The sequence below is a fragment of the Plectropomus leopardus genome, chromosome 1, assembly GCF_008729295.1.
Source record: "Plectropomus leopardus isolate mb chromosome 1, YSFRI_Pleo_2.0, whole genome shotgun sequence".
In the NCBI taxonomy this organism is placed as follows: domain Eukaryota; kingdom Metazoa; phylum Chordata; class Actinopteri; order Perciformes; family Serranidae; genus Plectropomus; species Plectropomus leopardus.
In genome coordinates this window covers 8,663,843-8,688,590 of record NC_056463.1, presented here as the reverse complement: position 1 = coordinate 8,688,590, position 24,748 = coordinate 8,663,843, and the positions used below count along the sequence as shown (strand labels likewise).

Below are 24,748 nucleotides of genomic sequence, written 5' to 3'. Positions count from 1 at the left end.
AGAATGAATCATAGGAGAACAACAAATGCATCCTCATAGCAGCAAGACCAGGCTGTTTTTATGTGACTTGTAATATGCTTTAACGTGTGCCGTAAAACGACACAGGATTTAGTGTCATTATGTTTTTGTTTATCCCTCAGAATCGTTTTGTCTATGAGGGGGCTTTGGAAATCCATAACGGAGGCCAGAACGCACGCTTTGGCTCGTCGCTCGCTCCGGTGCCGGATCTGAACGGAGACGGCTTCAATGACTTGGTGGTGGGAGCTCCACTGGAAGATGACCACAAAGGAGCCATTTATGTTTTCTTCAGCCAGCACAACAGAATACTGCGCAAATACAAACAGGTAGGGGTGGGCAAAAAATACAGTTAAAAGACAGCAATCTTTATTGTATTGTATTACAATATTTGTATGTTTTTTTGCTACTGACTAAAATCATGTGTATGATGACATATTAGGACGATTGTTGGTGAAAATTAAAATAAAATAAAATATGGAGCCGAGGAAGGGGTGTAATAATAGAAAATTCAGAATCTCAGAGATTAAAGTCGTAGATTTCGGACCATTTTTTTGGGATATTCTATGACATAAGAGTGATAGATATACAAGATAAAAAACTCGTGAAGTATAAACAGGTTGAGGGTTCGACTTCCTCCCAATATGAACCTTGTTGCTCTTTATAGTAAATCACCTGAATTTATGGGTTTTTCCCCGTAAACTTACCACTTAAATCTTAGACAATATCCACGTTTCTTCCTCATGAATGTAAAATATTAATCTTGGTTTTCTCTGAATAATACCCCCCTCCCTTGGCTCCATATGTTTTTTGTTTGTTTATTTCTGTCTTTATTTTTTTCACCTACAGTTGCATACGTATCCATATTACTGCTGATCATTTTCAAAAGCATATCATATGTTTGTTGTACTTCGAGTTGGTGAAAAAATCAGTACAGTATAATATTGTGATATTGTGCATCACAATATTGTATTGATACACAGGTGCCAGGTATTGATTTTTTAAGTATTTTTTAACTTGATTATATAAATCATTAATATTGTAAATACAAATTAATCTTTTGGTAGCCTACTAGAATAATAAAATGAATCACTTTTTCAATCAACAAGATTCATTTTGTTGCAATAGTAATGATTAAAGTGAGATAAAGAGACTTTTCTTTGGGTACATAATGTTTCGCTGAAAAAAGGTAATAAAAGACAATAAATCACATTATTTGTTATTACAATACTTAACAAATTGCAATAATATTGTCTCGTGACTTAAGTGTCATGATAATAATTGTTCCTTCTGCACTGTAATACATTTGGCAGGTGTAGTTCAGTAAAGAGAAAATAGTTCCTATATGAAACTGTTCACAACAAGGTCTGTGGATTATCCTGAGTAACTGGGTCATGATTTCTGGAAAGAGACGTCGCTGTTGAGTTTGTCAAATGTGTTTTTGGCACCACAAGCCGAGAAGGATCTAGTTCTGTTATATTGGAGAGAAGGCAGACATCTCTACGGCCAATATCACCAACACTCGGCAACTTACACCAGAACAGTCTAGAATGATAAATAGCACTACAGGTAAGAGGAAAGATGTGTAATTTTAAGTTTGGGGTGAAGTTGTCCCTTTAAGAAATACTATTTTGAAATGATCAAGAACAGTTCTTTTTTGTTGACTGTATTATTTTGAATGCACAGTATCTATTTACTACTGTATTTTCCAAAAAAGTTTAAATGTGTAGTTGCACATGACTTCTCTAATAAGGACTTCAACAACAACATTGTAAACTGTGGTTTTTGTTATTATGATGTTCTCACAGATCTCTTCTTCTGTCTGTTTTTCAGAGAATAGCAGCAGCAGATTTGGCTCCTGGCCTGCTGTACTTTGGCCGCAGTATTCATGGCACAATGGACATGAACAACGATGGTTTAGTGGATCTGGCAGTTGGTTCCCTCGGAGCTGCTGTTCTCCTTTGGTTAGTTTTTTTTTTTTTTTTATCCAGTAAATATTACTGGTGTCCAAAATACAAAAGACTGTTATTGTAGTCATTTCTGCAAAAGTACAAGGCTGGTTAAACTCTATAAATAAACCTTATCAATTAATTTAAGGACTTTTTGATGAGATCATTGTTGCATTTTAAAGCAAAATAAGTTGGTAATAACCCTCTAATAAAGATCCTAATGTATGCCTTCAGAAAGAATAATATTTTTAAGATAAATTCTTGAATCTCAGAGGTCATGGGTTGGCTTCACCTGTACCACCTTTACCCCCTCTCAGGTCGCAGAGTGTCATCCGGATATACACCACTGTCAGGTTTGAGCCCAGTAAGGTCAACATCTTTGTGAAGGACTGTCAGCGAGGTGGCAAAGATGTGACCTGTATGTCAGCCATTGTATGTTTCAACATCACTGCCAGGACGGCCATTCCTCCCACACAGGAAATTGGTAAGCCAGCAAAAATAATCCCCTGCTGAGGAAGCATCTCAGTAAATCTCCCAAGTTCCTCCGTCTTTGCCTTATGTTTGACATCTTCCAGAGGTTAACACCATGAGACCCAACCTTTCTGTCTTTTTTGGGGGTCAGGCGATCTTTAGAGGAAAATAGCAGGTTAACAGTATATTCCACATAAAAGAGATATCATCTGAAAGCTGTGGACCTGTAATAAACACTGTGTTTTGGCTAGGAACATATTCAAATTCTAAAGGGTATAGGAGCTTATAATATTAAAATGGAAGTATATGATGGCCATTTCTGTGCTCAGTTATGTTTCATACATTGTTGCAAAACTTTAATGTAACTGTAAATCTACCTATAAAGGCCAAACATCCCTTGAATGCCTGAAGCCTTTAGTTTGTGGCTGTAAAGTTTCATGAGGCTGTGATTATCCAACAGGCTCACAATAGGTCATTTTATACAGTGATGTCCATTTAAAAAAAATGGTTTTACTACAAAAAGTAGCTTCTATGGGGGTAACATCATCTCACACGAATAAAATTAGGTTCATTGAATCCTCGAGATTGTTACCTTTCCAGTCATACCCAATTTAGACCCAGCTCAATGAATGTTTTAGTTTCAGTTTCACTGCACCTGGTAATCTGCTGCTCCATCTGTGCCCAGAGTACACTCTGCACTCTGTGAGTGTGATGCAATGCATAACCGAACAGTATAAAGATTGCAGTAGCACTCCTAATTAATGATCCAGTCTCAAAAATATAAAAAGTTTGTGGCAGCAGATTTTTTTAATCAGGGAAGGCCACCAAATATAAAATAAATGTGTGGGAAACCTTGTACATGCAAAAAGCTGTATTAATTTTTGCCCAGGAACAAGCAAAAAATGGTATTTCTTTAAAAGGGAGTCTTGTGGCTTTGGTCGTCTAATTTCATATGATGCCAGCATCATTACTCTAGCTCTAAGACTCAGCCCGCTTCAGCCTCTTAAAGACAGGAATGTCGGCCAGAATTGCCAGTGACCTCATAGGTCTCCATTAATTTAATCTAAAAGTGAAGCATATCCTTTTACCTCATGCAAAGCCCATCACATTTCTAGATAAAACAACAATTCTTAAGAAAAGAAAAGTATTTTCTAAGAGAAGAAGATGCTTTCACTATCTGTATTGTCAAACCTTAAACAGATCATTTTTACCGATACGCTCGGTGTTACTTCAACTGTTGTTTGGTTCATGACAGGATAAAACATGGCTGTTTTCAAGAGAGTAACGGCATACAGCCTTCTCAATGTATATATCCTTCATGTCTTGGCTCCAGTAGACTCGTCAGCATGCAGCTTCCTGTAAAATCTGTCATGGCTCCTTTGGTTCAGAGTGGCGCCAAAGCAAAATGTTTCTTTACAAGCAGAAAGAGATTCTGATCTCATTGCTGTGCTCTGCCAAAGCTGATGCTGCTGCCTCCAAACGTGGTGTATCTGAACCACACTGGTGCTGTCAGATGTTCCTTTTATTGTGTGAACGCTGGTTAGAATGCACTGAGTTGATCATTTTTTATGTATTTTTTAGTTTTGGTGGTGACAGCTCATAGACAACTCAGTCCTGCAGATGGGTGATCGTACCTGCATGTGTTTCTATGCTCACAATTTGTTTAAAGAAATGACGGGGTCCAGTTTCACCGAGTATGAGGGAGCAGAGATGAGGGAGAGCGTGTTCTGAGTTAACCTCTTGACCCTTCAACATCTTTATCAAATCTATCAGACCTGCTCAAACAGAGCAGAGCAAGAAGAAGGACTTATCTTGTCTTCGCTGGTTACTTACAGTGGGACATGTTTATTTAATTTTCCTCTCATTGTCGTGTCTGGCTAGTAATGCATGGCAGATGTGCTGGTGTTTGTGAGTTTGCTGCAGTCTATTGCACAAAATGGATCACTTTTTTGTGCCAGAGTCAAGTTAGTATTATTTATGCAAATATCTGTTTACAGTACTGAAGAGAAAAGACTCAGCCATCTACTTTTTAGATGTCCTTTGTTAAATGTAATATACTGATGACACATGTTGTTGTGAGGCCAAATAGCTCTAAAAACTGGAAAGGTCCACCATTGAGTCATTTGTAAATTAGAGTTTCTCTGATCCAAAAAGGAGAACTTTTATGGAATAGCTGATGCTGATAACTGTGGTGAAAAGTGGAGAAAATCTAACAATTTAGGGTCCATCGTATGCCCAGATCTTTTTGCATAATGCATAAAGATTTCTTCCTCTCTCTAATTGTCTCATTGACCCCAAACACGGCTCATGCACCAGTTCAGCCCCAGTAGATTTTGCCTCCTGCCATGAAAACACGAGGCAATAAATGGAAAGCCTTTTAAACAATGTGGCTTGGAAATGACTCAGTGCTGCAGCCAGAGGGGTTTGGATTCTTATATATGTTGGTCACACATTCATCATATGTTCAGACTCAAGCTAATATTGCATTGCAATGTTATGGTGATGTCATTCACCAAAGTCTGATGCAGCCATTTGTCAATTAGTCTGCACTAACCCAAAAACAGCAGCCCATTCATCTTATTTTGACCCAAATAGAAAAGGATCTTTTACTATTTCACATGGAAGTGTAATTCATCAACTCTTCTTATGACCCACCAGGGATTAAATATAATGTCTCCATTGCGGAGAGACGTTTCAATCCTCGAGCCATACTGGACAACCCAAACAAGGTGCAGCCTCAAAACCTGACCCTCTATCCCGGAGAAGAGACCTGCGAACACATCTACTTCCACGTCATGGTGAGGCCATAACCAGTAACAACATGCAGTGGCAGAATTGGACTTATTTTGTTTGTTTTTAATTTAACTTTGTTTGTTTATTAAAGGTATACTGTGCAGAATTTGCAGAATGTGCGTGGCAGTGTGTTTTTCTACAGAGACTCTGCTGCCCTCTGCCCCTTTTTTTTCTTATTGTTTTATTCATGATGTTCGTGAGCATAACATAGAGGTGAGGTCGTAACTAAACATAAAGGTAAAGCAGCAAGCATCCAAGAGGAAGCTACAGAAATTGGCAGACAGAGTGGCAAAAAAAATGCAAATATAGTAAAGCAAAATGCCAAGTTTAGGAAATCTGAGTCAGCTTTTACTTTTACTGGCAATACAAACAATTGCAAATAATTCCTGCATAGTATAGGCCTACATCTAGTGCCTGTGTCCACATAGCATTTTTCTTCAGTAGAAAAGTGGTGGCAGGTGCTGGGGAGCGCTTCATCCTAGCATTTTTTATGACTTGCTATGGATGGATATGTTTCTATGTCAGCAATATCTTGCTAGGTAGCTAACTTAGGGTTACATTAACAACAAGCTTATGACGCCTGGTGATAAAAGCACAACACTCACACACTCCATTTGGTGTCCGCCCAATGATCTGCTCCCACGATTTTCTCTCCCTGTTGTAATACTTTCTGACTGACATGTACAACAATTTAAGAGGTGGCGGTGATGACACCAGAGCCTTTTTGAAATGTTCAGATATTTTCAATTAGAAGCGCTCTGAGCAACTGCACAAAAAAAGTCGGAGCACTCTAAAAAAAAAAGATGCTGGGCGCTGCACTTTTTTTCTAGGCAGCTGCATATGCTCTCTCCACAGATGCTGGTGTTCAGAAAAAAGTCATATGAACACAGTTTACTTACAAATTACTCATTCATTCCAAGACTACTGTGTTTCACTTTATGCTTGAATAGATGAGATTGCTGTACATTACAAGTGGGATTTTGTAGAAAGTTTGAGTGTCATGTGAAGGTTTAAATGCTGCTGCTGTTTTTGCTGTTTTTCTGTTTGTTTTTGTTTTACAAGAATTCAGTTTTGGCAGAATCACTGGATATTTGTAGGGCTTTTTTTTTGTTACATAAAAGGATTCATATTTTACCATATTGCATTTCAGCAGAGCATACTTCAGTCAGCTTCTACGGTCTTAAAACATATTGCTGATATTGGTCTCCCACAATGGTCAAAACCAGCACACACTGCACATTAAAATGAGATTATAATCGCATCTTTTTTGCGTCTTGTACATTTGTGTAAACTTTTTGAAAGCAAAACAATATTTTAGTGCCATAGATAAAGTGCCTTGATAAAAGAGTAAATCCACCGGCTAATGTTTGACCTTAATGTTTTATATTAGGAGACCACAGACTACGCACGGCCAATAGTGTTTGCTGTACAAGCGGGGCTACGAGATCCATCCAACGGACCAGTTTTGGATGACAGCTGGCCTACTGTTGTGAGGACTGAGGTGAGAGGCAATGATTAATGTGCTTTTTGTGCTTATTATTTGTTTCTAACAAAGTAGATATAAAAAAGGAAAAGATTAGTGGTTTCTTTGACTTGACAAAAGCTTGTCTCTTTGGTCAGCTGCCTTTCTGGAACGGCTGTGACGAGGATGACCGCTGCATGCCTGACCTTGCGCTGCAGAGTATGACCGACCTGATGACTCGAAAGTAGGCACACGCACGAAAATACACAGACGTACTTTATTTTCACACCAAAATGAAACATAAAACCGAGATCCTCAGCTGCTCTCTTACTTATAATTTCACTTTTCTTTCTCTTGCTGCCTCCCAGTCATTTCTGTGCGCAGCCTGTACAGTCTCGTGGGGCTTTCTGCCGTCATCTAAGTGAAGGAGGCGCCGAGGGATCTCTGCGGATTATAGAGGGCAACAGGAGGAGGATGGTGGTGGATGTCCGATTGGAGAACAAAGGAGAGAACGCCTACAATGCTCGCCTAAATATCACCTACACAGCCAATCTGATCTTCTCCAGCCTCATAGTGAAGGTGCATTATCATCTGGCAAACTCATGTGTTAAATGATGCGAGCATATTTTTTTTAATTGTGTAAAAGTGTCTAAAATATTCAGAAAAGTCTCAGATTAAACCAGGATAGGAGATGTGATAAATGCTGTTTTTAGACATTTAGACCATTAATATATCAGCAAACCACTGTCGCTGTGAAAAGATTTAGAGTAACGGCATCCTGAGCAGAGAATGAAGTCGGGCTACCTCTGTGTGTGTTGTTATCCGAGCTTCCTCTTCTTTATTGTGGTAGACAGTCTAGTCAGAGGTCATGTGAGTCCCTGTGTGTGTATCACACTGGCTAACTAATAGCCACCGCTTTGCACTGCGCTCATACGGCCATAACTGCTGATAACGCCATCCAAACCCACGGTTGCAGAATAGCCTCGTTGCTGAAAGGCCACCTTCCAGTCCCCCTCCCCATGTTAACACTCTGAGCTCTGTCAGCACTGTTGCAGTTATTAGCACTGTTTGTAACCTCCGTGTTGAGAGCTGTGTGCAGATAATCCCAAATCTGACTTTTTTTGTTTTTTTCTTTTATTGACTCACAAAATACAAACATAAAAAACAAAAAATACACAACTCTAACATTTTATCAGCAAACAAGTGATTCCTGCCCTTTTTAAACTCCTCCTCACTCATTAATATATTAATTGAAACCAACTTTTTTTCAAGGCTGCCCTCAGACAATTGCACATTTGTTGAACAATTTGGGTTTCCGGTACGGATCAGGCAGTGACAATATGCTCTTAATGTTGCATAACCCTTCTTTAAGCTGTTACCCTGTAAATTGTTATTATTTTTTGATCCAGGACAACTCTGACATCAAAATTGAGTGTTTCGTTGAAGACAAACTGCGGAGTGAGAAGATCTGCAATGTCAGCGCTCCATTCATGAGGGCCAAAACTCAGGTGAGAAATCACATACTGAATCAGTGAGATTATCAACTTTAAAAGGCCAAAACATGTGACTTTCAGTGTGGAGTTGTGAATTGGTCATTAGATAATCTTCTAACAAAACTGTGGGTATATCTTTTGCTGTTGTATTGTGAAAACAGTCAAACCAAAATGATAAATTGGTAGATTTGCACTGGTTCTAGAGCATTTTCACAAATCTGACATTTTGTTCCTGGGTGTTTGGGGTGTTTTAAGTCCAAGAAGACCATATGTTTTAGGTGAGAATCCGAATTTCTGTATTTATGCGACTGAATAGAAAACAGATGTAGAAGTTGATCTTTCCAACCATAAAAAATTCATTCATATTGGAGTTTGCATACTGATTTCCAAATATGATAGAAATCAGTTCAGATGTTGGCACTTCTGACTTAAATAAAAATCTGGGTTCGTGTCCACATCCCGCATTGCGCTGCTACTCCGGCGCTGAGAAAACATTGACGTGGGCCATATTAGATCACACAGGACCTAAAACACATGCTGCCGGCTTTAGATGACCATGACAGACCACACTGGTTAATGTGAAACCCACAAGCCAACCAGAAGAGCCCAGTTTAGTTCTGGTTTGAAAGATTCTTTCTTTCTATAGTCTGACATGAAAGTCTACAATGTCAACACTTAAATATGTCCTTCTCTATTTAACTTCATCACTTTAACAAATATGAATAGGAAGAAACTTTAATATAGAGATGACCTAATTTAACATTTCCTTTTGATTACATCAGTTTAAAGGGCTTTTGGCGGCTTATCAAGACAAAACAAAACACTAGAGATTAAAATCAAGATCTGTATCGTAATTTATGTCCTGTGGCTCAACATTATTTACAGTTCTGTGCATAAGGGACGGTTTAACAAGGCACATAATGATGTTGAACTGAAGACTCTCTGTGGTTTCCAAGACCGGTCACATACTCTTAAACTTGAAGATCTTAAAGTTCAAGTTACTATTAAGTCCAAGCAGGAAGTGAAAAAGGGACTGTGTTGATAAAAACAGAGAAAAAAAAATCTTTAATTGGTCACAAAAAGGAAGAAAGCCTTTTACAAACAAATACACTTTAAACATTTAAAATTAGTATAAAACAAACATTTACTCCAGCATCATGGCTAGATGACATCATTGAGAAAGAAAAAAACAACAACATAAAAAAAGAGAATATTATAGTGCATAAGTTTAAACATAGATGAATATAACCAGTAATTAAAGCATGACCCAGTAAGCATAATAAAAGTTGGCTTTCTACATTTCTGCAAACCATGGATATGTAACATTTGTAACTTAAGTTTCAACAATGCAAATGTGTGGTTATTATTAGGCACAAAAACCACTTGATTATGGTATGGAAAAGATATTGTTTTATCCTCAAATACCCAGTGTTGGTGGCACAATGACTGGTGGAAATGCAGCAATGGCTCCCTAAAAACACTCGCTAATGGTGCGACAGTAAGCGTCAGCAATGTACTGATGACTTGTTAAAAAACACCCACTTTTGGAGGTATAAGTGCCACTGGAAACGCAATGATGGCTCGCTAGATAATACCCAGCTTTGGTGCCACAACCGCTGCTGTAAACGCAGCAACGTCCGTTTACAAAATACCCTGCTTTGATGGCTCAGTTGCTGCTCGAAATGCAGTAATGGGTCACTAAAAAACAACTGGTGTTGGTCTCAAACAGTCTTCTGCAGCTTGGCAGGCATCTCACTTAGGTCTCAATCCATCCACCATCTCATAAATTGAAGAACTATGTCAGATTAAAAATGTAGATATGATACGTAATAAATGTACACATGTAATATATCAGTAGTTTGCAGAAATGAACAATCTCAACATTTTCCTCTGGCGACTGGGCTTTTAAAGCACCAGGTAGGGGAGGGCATGAAGGGCAATCAGCCATCCTCCTCATCAGGCATCTGTGTCAAGGATTTTAAGAGATCCAGATAGGCCTCCAGATTGTTTCATCCTGCTTGATACAGATCAGTGCCTCCTTGGTCCAGGCTCCAAATTTAAATAAGGAGCCCAACCAGCAAAGAGGTGGAAGTCTAGACCGTTTGCAGTGTGCCAGAGAGAGTAAATGAGGGATTTTATGGTATTTAAGTCTGATATGTTCAAGTGACATTTTTTCCACACTGAGAATGTGTTCACAGTTTTTTAAACGCTTTTCAAGTGATAAAACAAGTCAAGCTTTTTTCCAGAGCTTTTGGCTGTATCCCACGACCTTAACCATGAAACTTTAGTCATGCAATATATGACCATAAACTTTATAAGACCACTTGTTATAATGTGACCATACTTTTTAAGATACTTAGGTCACATGATGGCAACTTATAATTTATTCATTCATTCATTCATTCATTCTTTGTTTATCCTGTTCAGGCTCGTGGGGGGTTAGGGTCTATCCCACACTGGACAAGAGTTAATGTACTCACTGGACAGGTCAATAGACAATCACAGGGCTGACACACAGAGACAGACAACCATTCACGCTCACACTCAAACCCTCATGCAATTCAGGGTCCCAAATTGACCTAACCTGCATGTCTTTGGACTGTGTGAAGAAGCCAGAGAACCCAAAGAAAACATGGTGAGAACACACAAACTCCGCAGAGAAGCCGAGCTGGTCAGTGGGTTCAAACCCAGAACCCTGAGGTGCCAGTGCTAACCACTGCACCACCGTGTCGCCCCCTCTGAGCTCATATTTAATGTTTTCCCAAGGTCAAGAATGAACCTCGACATTTTTCATCTAACATTCCTGTAAGAAATGTCACTGGCGCTATAACGCATAAGTGTAACTGAAAACCTACGGTGCGGAGAATGTTCTGGGACATCAGCCATAACAAATGTGTGTTGCTCATACTGACTTAAAATCATTTTTTTTAAAGGTTATTAGAGTTGAGACCAACATCAGTCTTAATGTGCTGCATTCAGATGCCTTTCACAAGCAATTAAACCTCTGGAACCTGAGAAAATTGGTTTGATATCTTTTGAAAACATGAGGAAAAGACAACAAGCAACTTGGCAAAAATTAGTAAAAGGTGACAAGAAAATGACTTGAAAATTAGCCGTGGGGATAATAGGGAAAAAATGTCCAGAAAACTCCTTATTTAAAGAACTGTCTTAAGGTCTTTGTAATATATATATATATTTTATTTTTTTTTATTTTTTACTTTTTTTTGCCTATTTTCAGGTAATTTTCTTGTCACTTTTCAACTTATTTCTTGCTATATTTAGGCAAATTTTTGTTACTCATTGCCGCCTTCTCATGTTTTTTAAAAGACGTCAAGCTAATTTTCTCAGATTTCAAAGGGTTAAAGCAAGTGTTCAGCGATAAAAATCAGCCATGCAATACCTTCTTCCTCTATAGACTATAAAAACTTAAATCAGCGTCCCATTTGGTTGTTGTTACATTATTATCAAGATGCATCTTAGCAACGGGGTAAACACAGGTGAAGAGCGTTCTCCTTTGGCCATTAGGAACATTTTCTCTCCGCTTCAGCCCGGAGCACCAGGTGAGACTGAGTGAAAGATACTGAGAGTTTTCTTTTCTCTCATCTGTTCCTGATTCTCACGTTCAGTTTTGCTGTATCCGAACCTTTCCACAGGCTTGTAATGTCAATGATATTTACGAGACTCCAGTGAATTTTACAGCACGGCATCAAGTTTTATTTTTAAGAGGGTGATGTTTGAATTAAGTCCGATAGGGATGACACTGATGGTACGTCGCATGGTGAAATTAAAAGCTATTAAACAGTGAGCAGATTATATGTAAGCCGTCTTTCTCATTGATGTATGAACAAAAGTCTCTCAAAGTCTTATGATAAATACTGAAGGAATGAAGTAATGAAGGTGATTGAAAGAGTTCATGAAATGTCCTAGCCACGTCATTATCGCAAACAATAGTCCATCTCCGGGGCAACGAAAATATCACTGCATTTCTCTGTAACGCTCCCCAACAACTTAACCAAGAGGTCACCCTTTAAAATCTCACTGAGTGATTCATACCCACTCATTCTGCCTGAACAGCATCCAGAGCCACAAAGGCTGATCTGCTCTGGTCGGGAGCCTTTTAAAAATGTGGCACACAGTTAAACAAGGCTGATTGTGCACCAGTGCTGCTGCCAAGCCCGCCTGAAACCGCGGCTTAGCTGAAGAAAACTAGGAAACTCGGGGCAAGATTTTAAAACAGCCAGTTATCACTCCTGTTTTGACTTTTCCGGTTGCTTCTGACCTGTGTAAAACTAGCATGTAAACTTCACCACTGCTGCAGCAAAGTGAGGTCTAGAGATCATACCCTGGTGGCGACGCATGTGTTTTTGTTTCTCGTGGGCGTACGCAGAGACAGGGAACAGTAGATATTGCAAATTAATTGTTTGATGATTGACAGTGGATGTGGCTCAGGGATGCGGGTGGACTACATCAACCCCAGAGGAGGAAGGAGAGCTTCATGCTCCGTCTGAGTTTCCATGTTCAACTATGCTGGCACACAAACGTCCTCTAGCCACGGACAGTCATGTCTTCCAAACCCCTACCGCTTGCATGCATGTGTGTGTCTGTGCATTCTTATGTGCGTGTTTTGTGTTTTTATCCGACTTTCCCCTAAATTACCATCAACATAGATTCGTCCAATTATTTTGAAAACAGACTAAAACATGAACTATTCCTTTCCAGGACATTCATAACAAAGACAAAAACAAGGGGTTGTTTTCCACTAATAAGATTGTGAAAAGAGGCAGTGGTGGAAGAAGTATGAATAGCCTTTAGCTAAGTAAAAGTAACAATACAACAGTGTAAAAAATACTCCATGACAAGAAAGAATATTCCATTCATATTCCTACTGAAGTAAAAGTTCAACCAAATATGATTTAAGTATCAGTAGTACATGTTCTTCCCATTAGCCTTTAAAAATTATTAACATGAAATTGTCTTCGCAGTTAGAGGTGAAATATCGGGACAGAAATGCATATTTTTCCACTTACCTGTATTGCTGTACCTGCTATTTATTAATAGTAGTTTTGGAGATATCAGCTGTAGAGATGTCTGCCTTCTCGCCAGTATAATGGAATTAAAAGGCACTCGGCTTGTTGTGCTCAGTGCACCAATAACTACATTTGAAAGGCTACTCAAGATAATCCACAGACCTCACTGTGAGCAGTCAGCTGGCCACCAACATTGTTAAACGTTGACATTTGTCTTTAATGTGTACTATAGATAAATAAGTGTCAACCTGAGCATCCTGGTGTACGCTGAAACTTTAATTTCTTTGAATAAATGGTGTCCTTCACGGCTGAGCTGCGTTAATGTGATGATGCAGTTGTGGTGTGCAGTTCTGAAAAAAGAAAAATAGTTCCTACATGAAACTTCTCATAGCAAAATCTGTGGATTTCATGAGTTCTGGAAAGAGACAATGCTGTTGAGTTTTTCAAATATATATTTTTTTGACGCTTGGAGCACCACAAGGCGAGTGCCATCTAGTTCAGTTATATCAGAGAGAAGGCAGATATCGCTACGGCTGATATCTCCAACACTCTGCAACTCACATTGAAACAATTTAGATTAATAAATAGTGGTACAGTGTAGAGGAGAAAATCCATTGATTTTTGAGATGAGCTGTCTCCTTTTCAAAACTTTTTGAATGTAAAGTCTTCAACTGGAAAGTAACCGGTAGCACTAGCTGTCAAATATATGTAGTGAAGTATAACTATAAAACAGCAGAAAATGGAAATACCCAACTGAAATACCTCAAAACCTCACTGAAGTACAGTGCTTGTGCAAATGTTCTTAGTTCCACTACTGAAAATAGGTCATCGTGTTTGTATGTATGTTCTCTATCTGTGGTCTGTCAACGATGAGTCAGTCTATATGGAGGAGGGAAGCTACACCAAACCTTATTATGCATTCCTCTTTGGTCAGACGGAGTCCGTCAGGATTTCATTACGGCATCAAGGACTGTAAACAATGTTCAACTCGTCTGCTCTCTGCTGCCAATCAATTATCTCCTCTGCCCTCCTCTCCTCTCCTCTCCTCTCCTCACCTCCTCACCTCCTCTCCTCTCCTCTCCCCTCCTCACCTCCTCTCCTCTCCTCTCCTCTCCTGACTTGGGTTCTTCCTCTGTTTTATGTTTGGATATCCTCTTATGATTTCCATTTTCGTACACACTTGTCTCTTCTGTTTTTCGTCTGTCTCCAGTCTTCTCTTTTCTGCCTCTGGTCTTGTATTTTGCTTTCAATCTGACTCTCGCTGGTAGTTTTGCATGTGTGTGTGTCTGTGTGTGCGCGCAGCCATGTTGATTTGTATTTAATGCATTGTCCTCAACTCAGGGGAAATTCCCTGGCTCTCTTAAAGAAGCACCAACTATGCGCCTTGGGTCAAAGCACGGGACTTACAGCAGGTTATTGCAGGCTTTACTTAATCCATAATGCAGGGCCTTTTCTGTTGGGGAGCATACATACAGTAGCATATAAAGATAGAAATAGAATAGAATAGAAAAAAAGACTTTATTCGTCTAAACTTTATTTTCTCCTCTGTGTAGGTATCATTTCGCCTGGAGTTTGAGTTCAGTCGCACTGTCTTCCTTGAACACATCAGAGTTCTTCTGGAGGCCAGAAGGTGTGAACATCAACTTTTATCTTATCTGTATTTTTTAGTTACTCACATCTAAAGACATTTCCTGTTTGCATGAGAGAAGTCTGTCCTTAGCTGATCTTTGTATCCTTAGTGATGCTTACAGTCAACTAAGACATCCAAAAATAACAACAGAGCATTACTCCCACTGTGCAGATCTCGTGGCAAGCTCAAGATAAGATAAAAAGCTGCAACTGCGCCACAAGGATAAATATTTCAACTGGTGTGTCCTGCTGTAACATCATCGCTCACGTTCTTTGAATATTTTTGTCCCGTTCTCTCCACAGCGATGGCGAGGAAACGAGCACAACTGACAATTTCAATGATATCTATTACTCACTGAAATACGAGGCAGACCTTCTCTTCACGAGGTTTGTCAGTGTCTGAATGTCTTACCAAAGCATGCACCCCATAAATACAAATGCAAATGAAGTTCTTGAGGTGATTTTAGGAGTAATTCGAGCAGAGTGACTCAATGGCATCTGGAAAACGATGAATGATATCATTGTGGGAAAACAGCTGGCGGCTGAAATTGGGACTTTGTTATCATTCTTCTGAATTCTTTAAAGCCAAGATAAAGTAAAGATAAGTGCTTTCTCACGCATTACTTGTTCATGATTGTTTTGTATTTTTAAAGGGATTCAAATCCGACGCGGTACGACATCAAATCAGAGCTGTCGCTGGAGGAGCCCGGAGTTATCGGTCCTCCTTTCAACTTCACTTTCCAGGTGAGAGACAAAAGCATCGTCAGCATTACTTTAATTTACTGTACAGGAAAAACACGAAGAAATGTATCCATCCATCCATCCACTAGCTATGCCCACGTATACTTTGGAGCGTCGTACGTGGTGCAGAGGTTGAAGATAATTTACACAATTTCTCCCTGTTGTCTCTCAGATCCAGAATCTCGGCTACTTTCCAGTTAGAGATCTGCAGCTGAACATTGAGATTCCAGAAATGACGAAAAATGGGAACCAACTCCTTCAGATATCCGACTTCTATATTGACCAGGTGAGAATTGAGACTCAAAGTTAGTCTGTTTGAAAGAATCACGGCACATTATACCTTCAAAATAAACAGTTGAATTATTACTGGGTTTATTACTGAGCCTGTATAGGCCAAAAAAAGGCAACAAAGGCAAACTTGTGCCAAAAATGTGTGAAACGGAAACAGAAGCTCACAGACGGCCTGACATTGACCAACAGCTGACCAGCTTGATTAGGTAGGGCCTTTAGATTATGTTTCAGCACCTACCATTATCTGCAGTGCATGTGGTGCAGTGGTTTGCAATTTAAAGAGCTGGTGCAAACATAGATTGAACTCGGCACAAATTCAATGAACGGTTTATAGTACAGAAATGCGCTCATCTGTATGTGAATGGCTGGGTGATTTTTTTCAGGCTCCAGTCTTTATGCTATGCTGGGCCCTGACCTCAGCTCTGTACTTCTCATAGAGACATTATAGAGATCTGTATAGATCGTTGTCGTTAGAGATATGAGATGAGGGATGTTCATTCTTGGTTGTGATATAATGCTAATAAACCTCAGTTTATCAGAACATTGTTTTAGTCTGTCTCTTCAGTTATGTGGTTGTTACATACTAACAGGTATTTTTACTCTCATGTCTCCTCAGAGAGATGGTACGCGCTGTTTACCACCTCAGCATGTGGCAGAGAGCAGGGCGGCACCTGAGGATCTGACACGCCTCTCCCGCTTGGTAAAATACAAATTCATTCCCAAATAATTTTATCTCCAACTTTTCATCACTTTGAGGCTCATGTCTGGTTTCCTCTCACAGAACCGATCCAACACTCTAACTCTGCCAATCCAATGCACCGTCAACGTGGCCTCCTACAGAGAAATCACAGTTAGAATCACAGGAGCACTGAGAATAGATACCTTACACGCAGTAAGTAAAAAACCCCAAAACATGCATAAAGCTGGAAATCCCCAGCTTTATAATAACACACATGCATGCAAGTGCTCAATTTATCGTGCTGTTATTCTGCAGCGATGACAGCTTTGTAGTCTTTCAGCTGTGTGATGTGTTTGTGAAAAGTGGCAGCGTGTTTTGATTTCCTCGCCAGCTGAAGTTTAAAATCCTGGAACTGGGAACCAGTGCATCAGTGGAGCTCCCCTCCTCCAGCCCCATGTTTTTACATGAAGAGAGGCCTGTCAGACATGTGAGTCAACAACTCATGATGTAAACTGCTTCTGTCCTGGGTTTGACCTGCCTCAAATCTGATCTCAGAACAGCATCATAATTTGATCAGATTTAGCCTTTCTCTGATTTTTGTCTTTTTCCATTTGTGTTTTGTGCTTGAGGAGATCAGCCTCAAAAACTTCTCTGAATGGACTGAAAGTATTAAAATAGTATAACACATGTAACAATAAACTAGAGCATATTTTGCTGCAGTTACAAAGATATCAGCGGGGTCTGCTGCAGCTGAGCACTGAGGCAGAGTAGAGTCCCACAGTGAAGGTTGGTATTGGAGCACACGTGCTGTGTGGTGCTCAGGGACCGAAAGGACCAGCGGCACTACATGTTTAAGTCTGGACTCATACACTAATCTCTGCTGCCATCTATTGGCCAGTTCAAATAGTCATACGGTTTCTCTTTATCATGTTTTTATGAGCCAATGCATCCTGATTTCTTTCAGCTGACGTAAATGTATTATTAGAGTTTAAAGGCAGAAAGGATTTTGTGGTAAATCTGGTTCTGATCTGTGTATTTAAAGTCTTCCTTTAAATATATATGTTAAGAAAGAACATTTATAGCCCTGTTTCAGACTTATTTTCGCTAAACAGGCATGTAATATTATACATATGTCTCTTAGAGATACAAAAAAAGTCTATAATCTTTGTAAATATCTCTGTGAGTGACCATGTGCTGAATATAACTCCAGCACAATAACAGATGTCTGGATTTATGATCCAATGTAATCATCATTATCTCAGGGTAGAGTGCATTATTACTGCCTGTAAAAATCACAGCTGCCTTAACTTTATTTTCTGTTGTCATTACAGACTATCATACGTTTACACCAGGGTATTCAATTTATGATTGTATAGATTACTGCATGTGGGAGATTCTTTAACTATTGTTATTTTAGTATCCCTGTCAGAAACAAGAAAAAACGAACACTGTTTTTTGTTGCTATTGACATCAAAAGCAGCATACAAAAATAAAATGATCTGTCGTTATTTCTGTTTTATAGAAAATGGCCTTTGATCTATTTTTTTCTATATTTTCTTTATCCCCGAGCCAGATTTTTTAACTTCTAATGCAAATGACACAGAAATACTCATATAAATGGAATATAGCGTGTTTTGTTAGATATGTTCGTATTTTATCTCTTTTAAAAGAACGACTGTGCCTTTGACTTACTGTCATTCACACCACACTGTACAAAATGTAAATTAAGGGACCTTTTGAAGAGTTTGTATACTCGGTGACCATAGCGATAGTCTAGTGACAGGAGAGCGTAAAGCTGAAGGACAGTTAGTTCATGAAGTGCATTGAAATAACAAGAAATTAAGATAATTTTTTCAATAAATCGGGATTATCTTTATTGTCATTTCCAAACAGCTCAGATTTCCTTTGAAAGTAGAAATAAGCAAAGCAACATTTTATATGTTGTAGTTTGTATTTTTAATGCCAAGGCTAAATAGATATTATATATACAGACAGACACACAGCACGCAAACATCATGAGATTTTTCTTTTCAATGTGACAAATTGTCATTTCCACAACAGTCATTTCCATTACCATATTTCTTTTCCATCACTTTGTTTATTGTGGTGGAAAAGAAATATGATAATGGAAATAACACTGCCAGTGTTGCATTACAGAAAATATTCTATCAACAGATACAATAAGTATATAATATGTATATTTTAGTACAATATGAACAAATAAACTCCACATTATAACACTATTTTGCTGACAGAATTCAGTGTGCATCTCAAAAGAAACAGGATTTTGATCTAATGATTCAAATACGGTCTCCTTCACAGATAATATTGGAGATCAGGAAGGAGGGAGATTACAGAATCCCAAACTGGATTATCATTGGAAGCACGCTGGGAGGACTCTTATTGTTAGCCCTGCTCAGTCTCGCTCTATGGAAGGTAAGTCACGTGCATTTATTAGGAAAAAATAAATTGAATTATTGGAGGTAATTACATTAAGACTTGCTGTGTATCTTTGTTTACTGCCATAGATCAGGTGAGTCCTGCTGCTGAAGTTATCTCAAGTCTTTATAGGCCCTATTTACACTCAAAACCCTGAGGTAGTGACCCTTTTTTGATTTTAAACAGTATAAGAAAAAAAAAATATAAAATATATATATATATATATATATATATATACACACATATATACAGTAGGTCTGTATCTCAGTGTCTGAGCCATTTTTTTTAAAGAAAACGAAATTATTTTTTTAGTTTTTACTGTTTAAGAAACTTTTTTAAAAATCCCACAGAGTAAGGGCACAGTGAAGATCGGGGCAGAAGCCGTACTCTCGCGGTCAGAAAGAAGAAAACACTGAATCTGTCAGAAAAGAAGCTCATTAAGTAGCTATGTATAATTTTATAATACAGAATTGTGTAAAAGTTCCTAAAAAATAAAAGAAATACTCCTCTTATGTACGGAGCTCGGGAGGTGACATGGATGTTTTGTTTTTTTAAACGCACACTGACTTACTGAAACTGAGTTGGCTACAATCTGTCAAATATGATCACTATGAATGAAATCAAGTCAATCTGAGGGTGAAAAGGTTCATTTCATGTATTGTATTGTTGTATTAGTAATTGCGAAATATGAATAAATCACGAGTATGTGTCACTAAAAGGCTTTTATTTTTTTTTCCAAACAAAAAACAAAAACATCCATTTCACCTCCCGGGGTCTGTACTAATATTCACAGGAATTAATCTTCTCAAAAGTCATCCAAATCATTGTTTTATTTACTGCAGTTATTGTGTTCACTATTTGGTTTAATTGTACAGTGTATCAGTTGTTCTATACTGTTAGTGTTATGCATTGAATATTATATGAAATATCCATAAATATGTGTTTCAGTCTGGAGTCCTCAGATTACTCAATAGTAGAAAAGGGGTCCCCTCAGGAAAAAGGTTGGGAACCATAGACCTAAACTATATTTAGTATGTCAATGTGGAGTTCTGCTGCCACCTTCTGGTTATCAACAAAACATGACCCTGTAATCAGAGAGACAAGCCACATCTGGCAGTGGTATTAATAACAAACAGGCTAACACAGAGTTTCAGTATATAAAAACCATTAATATAACTAAGGGCAATTATAAATGTACCTAATATCTATCTATCTATCTACCTACCTGTCTGTCTGTCTGGCCAATTTAAATTTTCACTTGACTTTGAATATCGGTTATTGGTCTCATTAGCTACTAAGAATCTGTACCGATATCGGCCCTGAAAAACCAATATTGGTCGACAAATCTTAAATTACCAGTTTGTGCCTCGTGTCTAATTTCTCCTCGCGTGTCACTCCTCTCAGCTCGGCTTCTTCCAGAGGCAGAAGCGGAGAGACGAGGACGAGCAGGGGGCAAACGGGAAAGTGGCAGAAGAGCGGTAACGCAGGCTGAGGGCCCCCAGCAGACGCCTTTTCCACAGGGGACCCGACACTCAGGGACCAACCCACCTCCCCCCTGCTCCCCAACACCACAGTGGCACCGCATCGACAGCTCCGCATGACCGCTGAAGCAAGGCTTGTTCAGTGCACTGGATTTGTCCCACGCCACGACCCCTGACCCCCAAGAGTCAGCACTGTCACACTCACTTAGCATTCCTGCACTGTTGCGACATTAGGGCCTTCTTTGTCTATGTATTCGCCGCCCTCTGTGTCGTACGTTTTCTGGCCTTCAGGCCGGTGCTTTTTCCGGCCGTTTGTAAAGAGGAACAGAGCGAGCTTTGATCGATCTGTCCCAAGAATTTCAGGCCACAATTTGCCCTTGAGGCAAGCGTTAGCCAATCATTCTTTTATCTCTTCCTGATGTGTATTTATTTAACTCTTATGGTAAATTTTGAAATACATGAAAAACCTCAAGGGTGACTTTCCACCCAAAAGCTACCGCAAATGTAAAGTTACTATACTGTATATTGAATTCGATGTTTAAAAGATTTTTTTATCTGCAACAGCTCACATGCGTAATAATTTATAAAGAAACAGAACCGAACTAAAAAGTCTCCAGAGTATAAAGAAGATTCATGTTTAACTTACAGAGACGTTTCTTGATTTTTTTTCTACAGAGAAGAATCTTCTAAACCTGCATCCACTCCTTTTCTTTAAATATTTCCTTCCTGGAAAACATTAAACATTTGATGCACTTTTACTTTGTACAAAATTAACTTGAATTTTGTAAATAGTCAAGTACCTTTTTATACCCTTTCAAATATTCTTTTCAGTATTTTCCACGTGGTTTATGGCATTACTTTGTAACTTAAGCAACAAGGCTTTTTGTTACTGAACCTGTTACGAGACGTTGCATGCCTTTAATGTGCACTGCATCAGAGCAAAAGGATGTGCATAAAATACTGCAGGCAACATAGATTTCAACAAAGTCATTTTCACAAAGAACTGTAGCTAAATGACAATCAGATGCCATAAAGGTTAGTCCAGTAAATGCACATTGCTTACAGTATGTCGGCACCGTCCTGGTGTTACCAACGAATGTCAGTTTGTCCTGTTTTGATGAGAATAGCTGTAATATGCCTACAAATAAAACATTGTATGTCTATGAATGTCTTTTTAATGAACGCTTGAGGAGATTCAGCTGCAGAAAGGAGCCCTGAAGAAACACTGTTTATTTAAATCATGTCAGTGAATCAAAGAGAGAGAGAGCAACTACAGTTATGGAGGGAGAAAGATTAAAGGTATCATTACAGATTCTCTGTAAGATCATTAAAGCTGCAGAAGGAAATATTATTTCATTATATTTCTGGTTGAAGTAATTAATTTCGGCTCTGTTTGTACCTGGTATTAAAAAGTGTCTTGGGTGATCTGATCACAGGTGGACAGACCTAAAAACAAGTTTAACAACCACCAAGACACCAGTCCAGTCGCCATAAGTAATGTTTGTATACTAGCTGTTTGCAAACCGTGGTTATGTTACATTTCTACATTGTTTTCTAGCGGATATGTTGAAACTTTATATTTAGTGGTGAGGGGAAAGTTAGGTGAAGGCACAAAAATCACGTGGTTATACTTAGGAAAACACGTTTTAGCTTTAAAAAAACACATTTAGTGGCACAAAAGCAACAGGAAAGCAGAAATGGGTTGTGAAAAACACCCAGGTTCACAGGCTCTAATGCTGCTGGGTAGCAGCGAGATATATCTGTGAAAAACAATTAGGATTGATGGCTCAAACTCCACTGGGGCACGCCACAATGTAACGCAAAAAACACCCAGGCTGGGTAAGAAACAGCCAGGTGTGGTGACTCAAACGCTTAATCTGTCAGTAATAAATGGCCAGGTTCAGTGCAGCAAACGCTGCTGGAAACAGCCAAATATGCTGCTAAAAATAGCCAGTGTTGTTGTTTTTGATTAGTCTGCAGGTTTGCATGCTTCTCGCCTAGCTGAAATGACAAAAGTCAGGTCATGTATTACATCACTTAAAAAAAAACGTTGATATGGTTCATGTGAAACATGCAAATGTTAAGTGCATTTTGATCCAATCACTCAAACTAATTATTGAGGCAGTCTGTGCTGCGTTTGACCTCATATCTTTTGTAGAGTAAAAGCAAAAGTGTCCTGACGTGTTCGGATAAGGATTACGTCATCAATGAATCATTTTAACACCAGTTGAATACAGCGTTGTGTGACTGTCCAGTGCTCTGTGAAAGGAAACATGTTGAATTCAGCTGACAGCGGTATCTCCAGCTGTACCACCACAACCTCTAACGTGACCATCTAGCTTTTGCATAAGCAGCGAGACACAGTGTGGACAAAATAACATGCGGGACCCTTTGACCTTTTAACACAAGTGAGGTAAAGTAATCTGAATATAAGTGCTGAGCTGGACACCTGTGACAGACACGTGTGAACGATGACGTGTCTCAGCTGTCCACTTGTGTTCAGATCACCGAACACGCTGGTAAATACCAGGTGTAAACATCTGAGGTGAGGAGGAGGCAATGCAGAAACACAATCTTGACTTTTGTCTAGTTTAACAGACCGCAGTACACGACTGACAGCTGCGTCAGAGAATACTCGCCTCTGATTGGTTGTTTCTTTCACATGCTGTGGATTCTTGGAAATGCCATTATTTTCACAAATGATCTATCATGTATTTCTGTGTGGATGTGGTGACAGTTTCACAAAAATGTATTTTGACAAAAGCTACCAACTGTTGCTCAAAAGCACAAAGGTGACTGTGTAGCCACCTGCCGATCAAAGCATCCTAAAATCTGAAGGTTTAGCTTGTGATCCAGTGTTTTCAGTGACATAGAGGAAAAAAGTTAGGGCAAATGAGGATTTCGCAAATGGTTTTCAGTGTTTTCTGAGTTAAAAAAGCTTTAATAAATGAACAGAACTCCCATGAGGTTCTTTGGTTTAGTGAAACTGTCATTTGTGTTCAGAGATGCAGGTTTGATTCACTCCGCTGACACATGCTAACCACCTGCTGCTGTCACAGGGAAAACTTATTGATCCCCAGCTCAAGAGGGAAATAGATTGTTGCAGCTGCAAATAAGTTTCAGCAAGGACAGCTGAACAAACTGAATTTAAGAGGAGCAATAAATCCAATCATAAAAAGATGCATTTAGTTGAACTTTAACAAATGTAAGGCGATGTAAACATATTGTGGAACCCGTTATAGTATATGGACTCTAAGAATGAGGTACGTATGAAAGAGTAAGGATAATTTCTGTGCCGTGTTTGTTCATAAATGTTTTTTTATAACATCTGCATGGTTACTAGCTGCAATAAATGTGGATTATAAGACTTGAAACGTACTGAATGTCACTAAAAATGTCTGTAAACATGAAATATTAAACTTTAGATGAATGCAAATTGTTGAATCGAGATCAAAGCCAAATACTGTGACTGAGAACACACAAGTGGGATTTCATCTTGTTTGTCCGCTCAGTGACCACTGCCAAAGCAGAATAAAGCCTTTGGGAAATAATCAAAGGAGCAAATCAGGACACAAGACCTGCTGTGACCTGATTGAGAAGGACTGTTACTCACTCATTTTCAGCTCCCTGTAAAAACCTCCCAAACAGTGAACACTGAAAGATTTCTGAGCAGAAGATTCAGCTGATCTGCAATCTGCAGTCCTCACCACTAGATGCCACTAAATCTCACACAGTGTTCCTTTCGGTTCGGTTAAAACATTTGACTTGGACATAATTTAAACAACTTAAAGCCATGTTTTAATGCAGGGATGAATCAACCACTAAACCCTGGATATTAGTGGTCTCTGATTTAGTTAGACCTTCATTAACTCTAATATGTTTGTAAAACAGGTTTTTATTTCAGTATAAACCTTGTGAATTTTAATCTCTAACTCAAACTGGATATTTATACAGCTAATCTGTACTTACTGTGGTAAAATAAAATGTAATTGCACCTTTGAGCCACAAGAACACTGAATTCTGAGTGAGGGCGAAACCTAAGATAATGATTTGAATTCAGCCTCCGGCTTGTACGATTGCTTTACTTTTATCTCAGGTACATTGTTGCATTTTGTGCAGAATATATTGAACTAATTCGGCTTCAACTAATGTATCCTTGGTGAAATTGCTCTCCTGATATTGAGCCAAAGAACACTTTTGGGTTCACCTTTTTTGTTTTTGTTTTGTCTAACAGTGAATGTTGAATGCAGTGCAAATTTCGAAGCCCTTTGAGGAAAA

At 38.9% G+C, this 24,748-nt stretch overlaps 1 protein-coding gene across 2 annotated transcripts in view; it reads left to right on the top strand.

The window, feature by feature from the left end:
• The window catches only part of itga11a (integrin, alpha 11a), a 68,803-nt gene extending 47,126 nt beyond the window's left edge, over positions 1-21,677 (top strand). Inside the window, exons 14-30 of one of the 2 annotated variants that reach the window (XM_042491529.1) lie at positions 141-344; positions 1,849-1,979; positions 2,282-2,448; positions 5,094-5,233; positions 6,619-6,729; positions 6,849-6,934; positions 7,059-7,269; positions 8,100-8,198; positions 14,764-14,840; positions 15,143-15,226; positions 15,493-15,583; positions 15,753-15,866; positions 16,488-16,571; positions 16,653-16,763; positions 16,942-17,037; positions 18,873-18,986; positions 20,394-21,677. In XM_042491529.1, the coding sequence (XP_042347463.1) occupies positions 141-344; positions 1,849-1,979; positions 2,282-2,448; positions 5,094-5,233; positions 6,619-6,729; positions 6,849-6,934; positions 7,059-7,269; positions 8,100-8,198; positions 14,764-14,840; positions 15,143-15,226; positions 15,493-15,583; positions 15,753-15,866; positions 16,488-16,571; positions 16,653-16,763; positions 16,942-17,037; positions 18,873-18,986; positions 20,394-20,471 (1,998 nt within the window). In that variant the 3' untranslated portion in view covers positions 20,472-21,677. Of the gene's footprint in view, positions 1-140; positions 345-1,848; positions 1,980-2,281; positions 2,449-5,093; positions 5,234-6,618; positions 6,730-6,848; positions 6,935-7,058; positions 7,270-8,099; positions 8,199-14,763; positions 14,841-15,142; positions 15,227-15,492; positions 15,584-15,752; positions 15,867-16,487; positions 16,572-16,652; positions 16,764-16,913; positions 17,038-18,872; positions 18,987-20,393 lie in introns of those variants that run through there. The other variant, XM_042491539.1, reaches the window with a different exon arrangement.
• The last annotated feature ends 3,071 nt before the right edge of the window (positions 21,678-24,748 follow it).